The 14,555-nt window shown below is 42.1% G+C and overlaps 2 protein-coding genes across 2 annotated transcripts in view; one reads left to right on the top strand and one right to left on the bottom strand.

Moving 5' to 3' along the window:
- Nucleotides 1-2,228, top strand: part of syne1a (spectrin repeat containing, nuclear envelope 1a) — a 119,959-nt gene extending 117,731 nt beyond the window's left edge. The window contains 1 exon segment of the mRNA XM_025898569.1: nt 742-2,228. Within this exon segment, the coding sequence (XP_025754354.1) occupies nt 742-1,018 (277 nt within the window). The 3' untranslated portion in view covers nt 1,019-2,228.
- A 47-nt stretch (nt 2,229-2,275) lies between these two features.
- Nucleotides 2,276-13,192, bottom strand: esr1 (estrogen receptor 1). Its single transcript, NM_001279770.1, is given in 10 exon segments — nt 2,276-5,748; nt 5,926-6,109; nt 7,336-7,469; nt 8,463-8,601; nt 9,872-10,025; nt 10,117-10,304; nt 10,798-10,914; nt 11,729-11,937; nt 12,792-13,006; nt 13,009-13,192. Coding segments are annotated over 10 exon segments (1,755 nt in total). The 5' UTR covers nt 13,087-13,192; the 3' UTR covers nt 2,276-5,411.
- Nucleotides 13,193-14,555: the final 1,363 nt, after the last annotated feature.

The raw sequence follows: 14,555 nt of genomic DNA, 5'->3' as shown, positions 1-14,555 counted from the left end.
CTGGGATGTCAGCATGTCTGACCCTCGGTCTCCATGATGACGGGTCGCAGTAAGAACATGCTGTTCTTCCCTTAGCGTTTTTGCTCTGTCAGTGGAAATCTCCAGAGAGGCTTTTGGCATTTCTCCTGCTTCTGTTTGGAAAGATGTGTGGCATTGAACTTTCACATAGTGAGCTTTGAAGCCAGAATCCCCCATCCCCCCACCCCCACCACCACCACACACACACACACACACACACACACACAGTGATACAGTGAGACACAGTCCATTATCTGTGAATGCTGTCTTACACGTGCAAGTGAGTGTTTTGTGTGTTTGCGAACGTCTACATGAGTGTGACTCTTTTTGTATCCTTTCTTATTTTTCCGTTCAACATAATTTTGTTTTCATGCTCTAAATGTCAGATTTACAGACTATAAAATGTAAAAAAAACAGTGAAAAATGCCCGCCGCAGTTCCCCTGATGTCTTTTTTCTTTCAACTAGCAACTAAAAGCTAAAAATCAACACGAGTAGAGTGTTTGACAGATGAACAGCTTAACAAGACAATTTTCTGCTATTCAGATCCTTTCCAGGCATTTAATAAATCTGCAATATTAGGCATTAATTCATAGTCTCATGAAGTCGGAGCATTTTTCACTATAAAGCAGTTTTGGCACAAAATTTTTTTAAAAAAAACCAACAACTAGTGATCTGAGCCCCGCTCTCTGCAGTGTTTAATTTTTGTCTGGGTCTTCCTGCAGCCGGAGCAGCTCACCAGGCGCCGCTGGCTGCGTTTCCTCCCGTTCTGACCTCTCAGACGTCACTTTATCAACTTCCTCCTCCTCCTCAAAGGATAAGTCCTTCCTGCTGCGGGTCCTCAGGGCAGCGCTCCCCGTCCACTTGCTCCTCCTGCTCCTCATCGGCCTGGCCTGTCTGGTTCCCATGACGGAGGAGGACTACAGCTGCCACCACGCCAACAACTTCGCCCGCTCCTTCCATCCCATGCTGCGCTACACCAACGGACCTCCGCCCATATGAGGAGCAGCTGATTTTTGTATTTATTTATTTTTATTTTTTTAAATCTACCTACTGCTTTGCCAAGGACTCCACTGACTCATGTGAATGTTTCCTCTTCACCCTGTGCCCTAAAGGAACAAACTCTTCCCCCTCGCTGGGGAGCGAGCTGTATTATGAAGTATTTCAGAGGTGATATGAAGACTGCTCTCACTAAACATTGCACACCCACCCACTCACCTGAGTCACCTCAACCCTTTAAAAAAACAAACAAACAACAACACTCTGGATAACCCCCCCCCCCCCAAAAAAAAATATTTCATGTCGTTTTAACTTAAATATGTATTTTATTTTTAAGGTTTCTGGAGAAACCTGCGAAATCATTGAAAAACAAAGCACTATTTATATACTGTATGTTGGGAGCCAAAGTCGACTGTGCATTTTTGTCCATTATATCAAGTGCTGCTACTATTTATTTAGTGTTCAATCCGTTACTAGATTGTTAGCATCGATTAAGCTGAAGCCCCACTGTGAGTGGGGGGGATATTGTAAATTTTAAGAGCAGGCTTGCCGTCGGAGTAGCAGATTATTCACAGCCTCGGGTGTGAAGAGATTAGTTTCAGACTCACGTTTGAACATCGACTGAGGAAAAAAAATGACCGAAACCGCACAGAATCAGGTCAGCAGAAGTATTTTTCTCCAGGATGACTCGTTTCAGAAGGACCAGCCTGTCAATTTGGAAATGAAGTCTAAAACCTGCACGTAAAGCACTGACACGAGCACTGTCTGAAGGTACTGCACTGATGCCCTCCAGCCAAGATGGCAGACTTCTTTCTCCAAAAGCCAAGGCTTGTACTTTTTTTTTTTTTAATTTTAGTTTTTTATCAACTGGGACAAAAATGAAAAAAAAGAAGAAGAGCTCTCATTTGTATATCATTGTTTGAAATGCCTTTGAGTACAGGCAGTTATTTTTTTATCTTTCAGTTTGAGCATGCACTTGAAAGTCTCTCGCTTTTACGAAGGCCAAACAATCACTGGTAGTTTTAGTAGACGGCTGTGACATGAAATAGTGTGCTTTGTAATAACTGCGATTATTATTCTGCGGTGATGAGACATCTGAATCTGTTTTAAAAAAAAAATAAATATGAAAATGGTTATTTATGTATGTACAGTTTGCTAATGCCAACTTCATGGAGAATACCCTCTTTGCAAGTAATAAAACATGAAATATTTACTTCTGTGGATTTTGGTTTGGAGAAAATCGAGTCAGGAGAAAGGCGGTGATGAACAATACTTGTTGCTTTTATTTGTATGCACAGTAAACAAACGACAGTCAAGGCAGGTTTGGCTGGATTTACACTTCCAAATCTGATGTTCTGATCCTGTGTGGAGGTTTACCACACATCTCTCAAATGACACAAATCTGCAGCTGCCTCTTTTTTTAATGCTTCTCCCCTGGCAACATAAATTTTAATTGCCTGCAGTTTCCACTCATCACAGGTTGCAGGTAATTTCATGTTTGAGCTGGCAGTGTTTTTCATTGAAAGCACACAGAATAGCAGCCAGACTCGTATCTATCGCTACAGAAGCTGTGTTTTGATCCCAGATTCACTCGCTTTAATTTTTTATTCTTTATTTTTTCTGGAGTCAGCTTGGCTCCTGTGTTAAAGTACTTATTTTTTGCATCAAAAAACTAAAGGCTGGGTAAAAACATTTCATGTCCCCCAAATGCAATTGGATTAATAAAAAAAATTCGTTAAAAACGCAACTAGCAAACCATCAGTTGAGCAAAAGGTGTCAAATACGGACTCGTCTCTGCTTCCCAAGTGTGACTGTGTGCAGTTAATCAGATGCAGTGTGACTGCAAACAAAGTTAAGAGAAAGCTACACCTAGTGAGCAGAGTGCTGTGTGCATTGGCTTTATTAACGTAGAGAGAAAGAGAGGAAGGAAGGAAGCAGGCAGAGCCGGGGCCTCATACACTGAAACCGCCAATGATGGTGCAAACAAGAAGTCACCAAAAGCTCATTTGAAAAATGATCTCATTGTGTTTTAAAAAAATGTGTTGACCTGGGTTCCAGGGCCTGTGCAAGACATTTTTACACTAATCTACAGTGTCATGTACAGAAGTCTTGCATCGCCTGTGCTTCCAAGGAGCCAAACTTCCTTGTAATTTCAGTTTTCTGACCTTTCTGAAGGTCTTTCAATTTTTCTTTGGAAATTGGTTCTTTAACACTAACCTATAAATCAATTAAGCATAAAAAAGGCACCTAACTCAAGGGATGGACCAGTGCTGTGTCTAAACAGTACAGACAATTTAGCAAAGCAGCACTTTTAAAATCCCCTGAACTTTGTTGCTAGCATCCTGTTGCCAAAGTTTAATCATCATTTGTTCCCATTTCTTTAGCCAAATCCCTCAAAAATACCAAGAATACCACAGTTTGACAGGTACACAATAGTATTTTGGCACCAACAAGGTGATTCCCAAAGAGCTATTTCCCAAAAACTTATCCCAGCAGGGTTTGCAAAATTCAGGAAACTTAAAAACTGGAGGACAAAAGAAGAAGTAATAGTTCTGAATAGCAGATGAACAGTAAGGGAAAGTGAAGTCCTTCTGATAAAAGAGCTGATAAACCCAAACTTTAAACTTTTGGTTCAATGCATTTTAAATATGTGCAGAGAAGGTCAGGAGAGAGGAACAACAGAGAGTGTGAGTGGACGTTCTGTCAGGGTTTTGGGGCTGCATTTCAGCCAGTGGGGTCGGAGATCTTCTCAAAATTGAAAGAATTGTGAATGCACAAAAGTAGCATAAGGGATTGATACTATCTGGAAAGCGTCTCTCCCCATAGCCCGGACCTTAACATTATCAAAGCAGTGCTGGGTCGTCTTCATAGACAAGAGAACAAAAAGCAGCCAACATCCAAAGAAGAGCTTTGAATGTCCTTCAAGGAGCCTAGAAAACTATTCCTGAAAACTACTTAAAGAAATCACAAGAAAGTTTGCCTAAGCCAGTTAAGGCTGCTTTAAAAAATAAACGTGGTTAGACCAAATCTTGACTTTCAAGCTCATTACATCTGTACAAACTCTGTTTTTACCTTATATACTGTATTTTTATGCTTGTTTTCACAGGTTTCAACAAATCCCTGCATCTATTTCTCATTTTCCTAGCAAAATAAAAACAAACGAAGGTTGAATCAAGACTTTTGCACAGCGCAACCAATATATAACGTATATTGGTATATTCTATGCAGTCCAAAATGTGCATTTAATCTGATGCAAGATTTTAAGCCTAAAAAGTTGAGTGACATGTTATAGCAAATTAGTCAGAGGCTAAACAACCCCCAGTCTGACTGCACTGTTGCAGCTAATCTAAAGTTGGCAAGCTGGCTGTTAAATTTGTCCTCACTGTGTGTTGAAACCATTTCAGGATACGTGACCTCGGGAATTTGTAAGCCAACTAAAAGAAAAAAAAATCTGATAAACTTCTTTTTAGGCGTTTTCTTTCTTCAGCTGCATCCAATTCAGCCAATTTAAACAGAAATTAGGTTGACATATATTCATTTTGGAGACTTCTTTTTTAACACCGTTATTACCTGTTTCAGCGTGTAGTCTCTCTGCTAACCACACACGTGCACAGGGAACACGGACGGCCACATAACAGAGTAGGGAAAAAGGATTTGACGTAGGTTAGCACAGAGAACAATCCTCCTGTACACAGACGTTACCCAACAAACAGCCAACTGATATTTAGGACTCGATCGCACAATTTCTGCCAACTTAAAATTCAACAGATACATCCTCTCCCACTCCTCACTTCAAAATTGCCATCACTAAAATATTTTTTCTCAGATATATCTGAGAAAAAATTGGGTGCGCTCACCCACATTACCTGATATCTATTTTTTTAACGATGCCGGCATCTAAGCACAACGAATTCCACGTTCATTTGAACTAGTTTTACCATCATTTCCTGTGTAATTCTTTCTCTTTTATTTCCTTTATATGAAAAAATGTAAAAAATAATGCCCATCAGCCTCTTAAATCACAGAGGAAGTGCACTTTGGTCGAGGCGAATAAACAGAAAGATTAGCTGCTCATTGTTTGAAATCACCGTAGCTAACAGAGCACCACATTAAACATCTGCTGTTTTGGAAATGATAAGCGGTACTGGAAAGCTGATTGAAAATCACAGATATCATTAAAGGCAGCGTACAAGGCTGACAGCACTGAAATTCAGACTGCTGTGCAGTTCCAATGAGAAGGTTCTCACTAAACAGCTATAAAAATCACCTCATTTATAAATATTCTCTCATGCAAACTCGAATATAACCACCGTCTTTAATTCACAAACCCCTTTTTTAAAATTCTCTACACAAACCATCCATAAAAATGACTTTAAACCTTCACGTGCTGCTCGGTTCATGGGATGCGGGTGCAGTCGGAATGGGACCCCCTGTACTGCAGGACACCTGGACCTGTGGGCGCTCTGCTCAGGTTCTCACGCCTCGGGCTCTCATGGCTGCCTTGAGGTCCTGAACTGGAACCGGCCGAGGAGGCGCCTTCATCATCGCCGCCACCCCCGCCGCTGCTGCTGGTGCTGCTGGCGGTGGGAGAATCTCTGTCACCCTGGGACCAGGACTGAAATGGTTTGACTGGGCGATGGATGCGGTGAGCATCCAGCATCTCCAGCAGCAGGTCGTACAGAGGCACTTTGTTCTTACACTTCATGCTGTAGAGGTGCTCCATGCCTTTGTTGCTGCAGGGAGTGTAACCAAAGAGAGATGGTGACCTCACCTGCTTTCTAACACTGCATTCTGCAACCTAGAGTCTCTGTTAGATTTTACAATGTGTTTAAAACCTTCCTCACACTATTACCGTCATCACATTAGGGCGACTGAAACTTGAAATTTTCTCACAGTGTTTTGAGTTCTACCTCATGTGCCTGATGTGGGAGAGCAGAAGGAGCAGCTGGGCCTGTCTTCTTGACTGCTGCTGAGCCGAGCATCCCAAATGGCTGATATGAAATATGAGCGCATCAGTAATGGTGTCCAGCATGTGTTGCACTGCCGCGCTGTCGTGAAGGGGCTCCATTGTGCCAGTGCAGAAAGAAAAGGCACCTAAGAGACCAAGACATTATCAGCTCACTGCCAACTTTCTGTCTAATGCTCGTTTTTTCTCTTGAACTAATGTTTTCAAACATGTTTTTCTTGCAATATTCACAAAAAACACAGAAAAGTTTAAATAAGGATGTCACTGTAAGCTTAAACGCTCCGTTTTAGAGGTTTAGTTTTTTCTACTGTTCATTTCATATGATGTCATCAGTGAGACAAGTTATCTCTGGTCATCTCAGGCACACAGCTTTGTTTGTCTTTATCTTACAATATAAAGCACCTTAAAAGGCAACTGTTGTTGAGATTTGGCTTGATATAAATAAAGCTGAATTGAAAGTTAATTGCTGTGTTATCACAGATTGCATGTCACCGCCGACTCAACCCCATTCAGTAGCAAACTGATAGCAGACTGACTGCATGTTGTTGAGGTTTTATTGCCGTCTTAAAAGCAACACGCCAACGCCTACGAGTGGTCCAGGATCTGGACCCCAACCATTTCAAAGGCAACAAAATCATGAGATCATTGCACGCCGCCACAATAATTTTGGTTACTGTGCCGCAGTCTTCATCCGCTGTTTTCCCCAGTGTGACTGTAGCATTAAAGGAAGACGCGCTAAAACAGCTCGTTTCAGATCGAGGCGTGGCTCCTCTAGTTGAGTCCAAGAAGAAAATTATAGAGCTTCCTTAACAATACTCAGCTTTCTTACAATGAAGAAACGTCTACATTTTTATTTGAGAAAGGATCTGATCCACATGCTTAAGATGACGCACGGCAATCTCAGTAATTGAAAGTTCATCCCACTCCAGCAGCTGAGCCAGTAGTGTCATTTCACTGGTATTTCAGACTTCTCGTATAGAATACCTCAATCTCCGGGGCAAACACAGCCCTCTGTGCCGTCTCATGTTGTCATGGGAACAGCTAACGGTTATTGACGGTACAGATCTCTCCAGAACGCTCTGTTCGCCTAATCTGTCTGCGCAGCGCTGAAAGCTTTACCTCTGTGGGTGTAGTTTGACACTGTTCAATATTTACTCTCAGGAGCAGAGACACAAACCTCTGGTGTGGCGTGCTTGTGAACAAAACTGAGTGGATATTAGAAAATAAATAAATAAATGAACTAGGGAGCGCATCCTTTTATTTGTGAAGTGTCCTCGATGTTTTCAGGTATCAGTTTGGTCTCTCTCTCTTTGAAATGATTTCACAAGGAGGTCACGTTAACATGGTGTCTTACCAGAGTTTAGCAAAATGATAGCTTTGAGACAGACAAACTCCTCAGGCTTGAGCTTGAGCACCCGGAAGCGGGACGCTGTGGCCAGCAGCATGTCGAAGATCTCGGCCATGCCCTCGACACAGGTGCCTTCATTCCTGGACAGCAGAATGAATTAATGTGTCATAAAGGAAGAACTTAAAAAAAAACAATATCAAGATAACACAAGTTACCCAAAAAGTCACATTTTAACAAAAACAGATCACCACTTTAGTGCAGAAGGAGAAGAGAAGCATCAAACTATCAAACAAGCGACCAGATAAACAACTAATGGACTGAATGGCTGCAAGGCTCCATTTGTCGACACAGTTGAAAGGTGATGGAAAGATGGATAATGTGGCTGGAGTGCAAGATAAAGTTGGATGGCACAGAGCTGAGGGAATTTGCCAACCCCGGTCCTACAGCATTTTAGTCATCAAGTCCAATTGGAGAGGACACTCATACAGGGACCAGGTTTTAGAGATAATACTCTCTAATACACTTTTGAATCAAATGGGACCATCAGGCACATCAGAGGGTAAAAGCTCTGTCTGCCCGCATGTCTCCCTCATCCCTCGATCTGTCTCTGCCTCTCACTTTTTCTCTGAGGTAGATACTGTGGTTTGGCCAGCTTGTTTACTCTTAACATGGCGGGAAATGGAGGGAACAGGCTGTGCCTGCAAAGCAGAAAACAGCCGTGTCTCCCCCGTATCTCTATTTTCTCGTTCTCTCTGTTCATCATTTAGCTCTCTCTCTCGCTGTCATCTCTCACTCCATCTTTCTTCATTTTCCATCATTCCTTGCATTGAGGGTTTGATTAAATCTCTTTCCTGGCTGCAAGCTCAGCACTGTAATGATGACGGGGTATTTCAGGTAGGAAAGAGGCTGCTCTCCTCTCCATGGGGAACATGTAATTAGTCTTTCACCGTGTGACAGACGTGTTGGGATGGCACAATGCCTGGCAAAGTGTGAAATGGAAAATTTACAATGCTGATGTATCACCCTTAAGATGTGTCTGAGATAGAGAAAGAAAGAGAAATAGGTCGGAATAGCAGGGACAGCGAGATGAGAAAGGATACAAAGGTGAAAATTAGGGAAGTATCCCCCGCTACCTGTCCAGGATGAGGTCCTGTGCGAAGATGAGTTTGCCGGGACACTGGATGGACCTCCAAATGAGCCCAATCATCAGCACCTCCAGCCACGAGCTCTCCAGCAGCAGCACCTGATCGTGAAGAGACAGCTGCAGAAAACCTAGAAACACAAAATACAAAGCATACCATGATGAGAATTTTTGATGCCATGCAGGGAATCTCAACCACACCCAGCAGATTTAACACTTCTGAGTGTATCAGAAATTTTAAAAAAAGTAGATAAGACTACTCAGAATATCTGTGTTTTTTAACCAGGACAAGTAATAGAATATTAATGTCACCTGCTCACCTTCAACCCACTCAAAAATGATTAAACAAATATCCACACTCTTGTTTTAAGACAGAGAAAATCTACTTGAATAAATCATCTGCAATCTCTGCTCACAAAAGAAGCCTTATCGCTGGCAATCAGCTGGGTTAAATTCATATATAATTACAGCCATCCTCCCCCATTGTCCCCCCCTGTACAATGTTTGGAACCTCTTGCAATTAAAGTTGGGTATTTTTGGGCTTTTAGTGACACACGAGGTTGTAATGCCTCAAAAGCTGGGTTTTAAATCTCCCTGCCAGGTTTGTGTGTGTGTGAGAGCTCATGTAAAAAGGGTGATGTGTCTTATACTGCATTTAGGCTCTATGGGGTGCCTGCAGATTGACCAAACAATCCTCTCAAAGGTGATGACTGTAACTACTATTTCTGTAATGGCTCTGTATTTGTGTGGGGGGCTTATGTGTACTTTTACTACAGAGGTCTCCCATCTCTTCGCTGTTTCCTAAGAAGTCAAATTGACAACAACACACACCCGACTGCAACTTCCGTCACACATTACATCTGTGCACGATTAAGCGACTATTTCCAAGATTTTTTATTAGATGTCATGATGCTCCAAAGAAATGGCGCACATACTTCGCATGGGACTTCACGTGCATGCACATGCTGTAGACTAATTCGCTACAACTATTTAACAATAAACAATAGGATACTGTAGCACTTGCATGATTACTGGAAACATTTTATTAAAATAGACCCTGAAGGCATCACTTTGCCATACACAGACAACTACACCTGATCCTTTTATGTGTGCTCATTTGTCATTTTGTGATGTAAGCCATAGTTTCAGGGCCTGTTAGACATCTAAATGATTATAGTGCTGTAATATTTTTTCTTCCCCTTACAGAGAGGACTTTTGTTGGTCCTTGGCATATCCTAAAGAAAGAGTCAAAGAAGACTTCAGGCTAAGATGTATCTGGTAAACTAACACAGCCATTCTATGAACACCCTCTAGATACTGTCTATTGCTGCTCTTGTCTTAATTCTTAGTTGTTGTTTCTTTACATTCTTCTCTGCTATTATACTTTAGATTCATTCCTACCTGGAAGCTTCTTGGCCCAGGTGATCATGTGAACCAGCTCCTTGTCGGCCATGCTGGTGAGTAGGGTCATTATGGTGACCTCTGTGTAGGGTCGACTCATCTTCTGACGAGAGGACAGGATTGGAGGCTCAGCACCCTGGAGCAGGAGGAGCACCTGGATGACAATCAAAATTTCCCCCTAAATCAATAAAACCTGATAGTGGACTTTAATAAAAACCTGCTGTAGATGTTCACTATTTCCTTACCTGATCAGGAGGCATGTTATTTAAGGAGGATCTTCCTCCTCCACCACTTGTACTGCTGCTGCTCATTGCACGCTTCCTTCCATCCTGAGGGGACGCCCTTGTGTGTGGCAGGTCTTTGGCTGGTTTGTCTCTGTCGCAGGCCCGTCGTTTTTCACGCCGCAAAACACGTCCACGGTCCTTACGCATACCTTGAGGACAGACCAAGGATGAAATAACATCATGATACAAAAAAAGGGGGGGAAAAGTCAGGAAATGAACGATAAAAAAATAAATACAAACAGGAACTCATGGGTGTGTAGATAAATCACTTCACTCTTTCCCCCACATTGTTCAAAAATAACTTCATGTTCTGCCACATGTCTTACCACAGATGCGCAGATTCTTTTGGACTGCTGAGTGATTCAGGAAGTATGAAAACAAACATGTGACTGAGCAGTTGTACTCCTTAAGAGGAAATCTCTTCAAGGTCATGTTAAAGTTAGTCTCAAGCTTATCTGGATCCAACAGCAGCCTCATGTTTGTGCCAGGTTTTTTTCCACAGCAAGACAATCAGTTTTTAAATTTGTAAATTTTTTGTACATTTTTGTTAAAAAAAAAATTATTAATTCTTTACACAATTTTACAAAAAATTAAAAAGTGCAAAAGGTGGAGAATCTTTCTTTTGCTGGTGTTCACGCTCACCTCCTTTCATCATGCCCACTTCGTAGCACTTCCTAAGACGGCAAGCCTGGCAGCTCTTCCTCCGATTCTTGTCAATGGTGCACTGATTTGTCGCTGGGCACATATAGTCATTGTGACCTGAGATGAAAGAAAATCTATTACTTTCAGCTACCCACTTCAGTGTGCAGTTCAGATTTAGGTTATTTAGTAGCCAGGAACACTCTATTCTCCATTCTAAATGAATCTGAGATGGAGCAAATTAAAACTTGGCATCTTGGCTTTGTCATTGCCATGGAGACAATTGGTTTCTTCTTGAGCGCTCTTTCATTGCACGACTTTGCATCAATGCACAAACCGCATCAAATCATAAACATGACACAGCCACCAAGCACACCGAGTTTTGGTTTGCACACACAGGGGCAACAGCACAAAGAGTTTGTGAGACAACTGTTTTCAAAATGAAAATAAATAAATGGACTGAAACCTAAATTGTGCTCCCTCTCAGTTTCACAATGTCCACTGTCTGACATGTGTCTTCCCTCCGTCTCCTCCTTTAACCCAACAGCATTCAACTCCAATTAGGCTGCTTATTTTTCTGTAAACATTACAGGTCGTTCACTTCTGTAAAATGAGCCAACAACATCCAAACTTCCTGTCAGGAATGTTCTTTAGATTTCCCCATGTCTTAAATTAACCCATATTTAATTTCTTTGGCTGAAGGACAGGACACTATGTCTTTTCTGCTTGATAGCACTCAAAGTTAAGAAGCCAATTACTTTAGTGCACTGTGTTCTTTAATACTGTTATTTTGTATGACAGACACAATAAAGCCTGTGATTTAGACATCTTCCTAATTTAATCAACTGTAGTTAATCTGCAGTGTTTCACAAAATATAGCGCAATCCCTTTATGTCCACTGATGACAAACAGATATAACAGACAGACGACCTACCCTGGATGCTCCTCTTGAAGAAGGCCTTGCAGCCCTCACAAGACCACACCCCATAGTGGTATCCAGACGCGTAGTCACTGCACACAGCGCAGAAACGCGTGTCTTTGGTCATTTCAAACCCCCCAGCTCCAGCTCCCAACTCGCCCACGCTGTATGCCTCGTCACGGGTACCACACTGGTCCTCTCTGGGGACCGGCTGGTGGCTGGACCTGCAACGGGCCATGAATTTTAATTTGGTAATTTCTTTTGTTTCATAAAGATAAAGCTCAGTCGCAGAGTTAATCACATAATAAATCTGGATATTTTTGCCAAAAAATGGAACCTTTTCTTTTCCCTGAAAATGTTAGGCAAGTCATTTAGTGATTAATCAAATCTTATCAGAACGACTTTAATATGACAGCAGCTGACAGCAGGAGCAGAGTTTTATTTTTCACCTGAGACAGGAAACAAACTACATGTGTGCTTCTGTTGTTCTTACGTATTGTTCCCTTTTCAAGGTCCTTAACAAAGTCCTTAATCTCTGGAATTAGAGACCAGGACAAAGCTTGATCCTTTCCTCAGAGATAATAGTTATGTTTTGTATAAAGCAAGAGAATAAAAACAATGTGGTTATATAATTGTTATGTTATAATGGCATTTAGAGGACCCAACTGCCATAATTCACTAATTACAAATTCTGAATTTAGTTTTCCAGTAATATTTTGCTCTGCTGCCCCCTTTTAGAACACACCAATTAAATAAATAAATGGCAGAAAACACCGACAAAATTATTTTCTTTGTGGTATAGTCACCTAAAATTTATAATGAAGACATGATAGAGGCAGCTACAGCAGTCGCACTGAAGCAGCACACCTGATGAACTGGTTTTGACTGTACTTATCATATTACGCTTGCATAATCACCAAACTTTTGCACAAACACAACTGACCAAACAATTGAAACCAAGCCCTGGTAGTACCATTGCCAGGCAAATAACTAAATGTGTCAGCAGGGGGTGATCATTTCATTCACTTTTTTCCTGTCACTTTTCTCCACCAGAAAAAAACAAACTGCATTTCCTCACCTGTAGACGGGTGTTGAAGTGGTTTCCAGATAGTGGTGGCTGGGCGGGTGCATAAAGGGGCTCAGCCGTGGGCTGGAGGGCACAAACACAAGCGGACTGGTCGGCCCACTGCCCAGGGACTGAAGACTGCCATCGGACAGTGGGCCGTGAGCGTCCAGAGGAGCCGAGTAGCAGCCAGTGGTGGAGTGGCTGTAAAGAGGAGTCGGGGCAGGGGTGGGGCGGCATAGTCATAAGTCCCTTCCAGGAAGTCCACAGTGGCTACCCCTCCAGACCCCCGGCTCTCTTCGGGGTACATGTCGTTGAGGGGGGAACGCAGCGATGGCGAGACGCGAGTTGGAGAGTGGGGCTCCAGCTCTGAGGAGGCTGGGCTGTCCCTGGGTCTGAGTACTGGTCCGCACGGCTGTCTGCTCTGCGCTGGGCTCTGCCTGAGCAACATCACAGCACAACAGCAGTGATAAGCAACATGATTTAGACTGGCTCTCCCATTTGTTGGGAGGGGGAGTGGAGAGGAGTGTTGCTCTCCCTCTCTTTATTTTTTTTCCCCCTCACTTGCTCTCTGGGTCTCTTCTCTCCAACAAAGCTTGTCAGACAACTTGAAAGCTCCACTGTTATTCAGCTTTTTTTTGTCTGCCTTCAGCTTCTGGTCACTAAGCTCCAAAAGAACAAAAGAAAAAGAGTTTTAAACGACTCTTCCCTTATTTTATTTATTTTTTTGTCAGCAAAGCATCTCCTTCTTTTCTAATACATCTTCACTAAAGCGTGAGCGGGAGAAAGGCTGGTGGGACAGACGGAAAAAAAAATAGTGATTCACAAACAACTCGTGTCTTCTCGTGCGTGCCACAGTTCCCACTCGTCATTTGTGTAATATGGAAGAATTGTCACTGGTTGCACCTGGTTTGCTGAGAAAAGTTGACTGCATATTCATTATTTGCTCAGCCGATAGCAGCACAGGACAGATGTGATGTACTGCCAGTCTATTTACAGTGAGATTTAAAGAAATCACTGTGGACAGTTTACAACAACAACAATAACAACAACAGCAGAGGCTGAACGAAAACCACAATCTACCACTACTACACTACTACTCACCACTTACAAACGAAGCATCCTCATATGTGCTGTACAATGCACTGGCTCTGCTTGCCTCACAGGGATCTAGTTGAGCTCATTGGACACAATGGGAACAGTGGAAAGGTTTGAAAAAAAGGATAAACAAATTAAAGATACAGCCAAATCGATAACCGTGGTGCGTTTAAGTGCCAGGTCACCATAACACAGCAAACAAAGCAGGAGGTCAAATCTCTCACTGACAGCCAGTAATTACACAATCAATCCCCAATGAAGAGATTGATAATCATTTTTATGCTTCACATTTATTTCTTCTCATTAAAAATTGCAATGAATCTCTGAGAAATTTTAAAAGATACCTTCTGAGTCACATTTCATTAAGGGAAGGTTGATATAAGTTACACAACCACAGCATCAACCAGTTAATCATCACTTTATCTTTTCAAATCACAGGTGAAGCAGAACACTATGTGTACATAAACAAAGCCAAGGGACCGACCAACCACTGTTGATAAAAATCAAATATAAAAAATAACGGTTTACAAATTTCGGAGTCAATAACAGAAAGACGCACAAAAATTATTTGGGCCATTTGAATTCACGTCTTCTTGTTACTCAAGTGAGACACGCTGTAATTTATGTGAGAAATTTATAAAGTCAAACATGTTCTCATGCAATAATTAATGGCTACCACCA

Source organism: Oreochromis niloticus, linkage group LG15, assembly GCF_001858045.2.
Source record: "Oreochromis niloticus isolate F11D_XX linkage group LG15, O_niloticus_UMD_NMBU, whole genome shotgun sequence".
NCBI classification, from domain to species: Eukaryota; Metazoa; Chordata; class Actinopteri; order Cichliformes; family Cichlidae; genus Oreochromis; species Oreochromis niloticus.
This window is presented reverse-complemented; position numbering and strand designations above follow the sequence as displayed.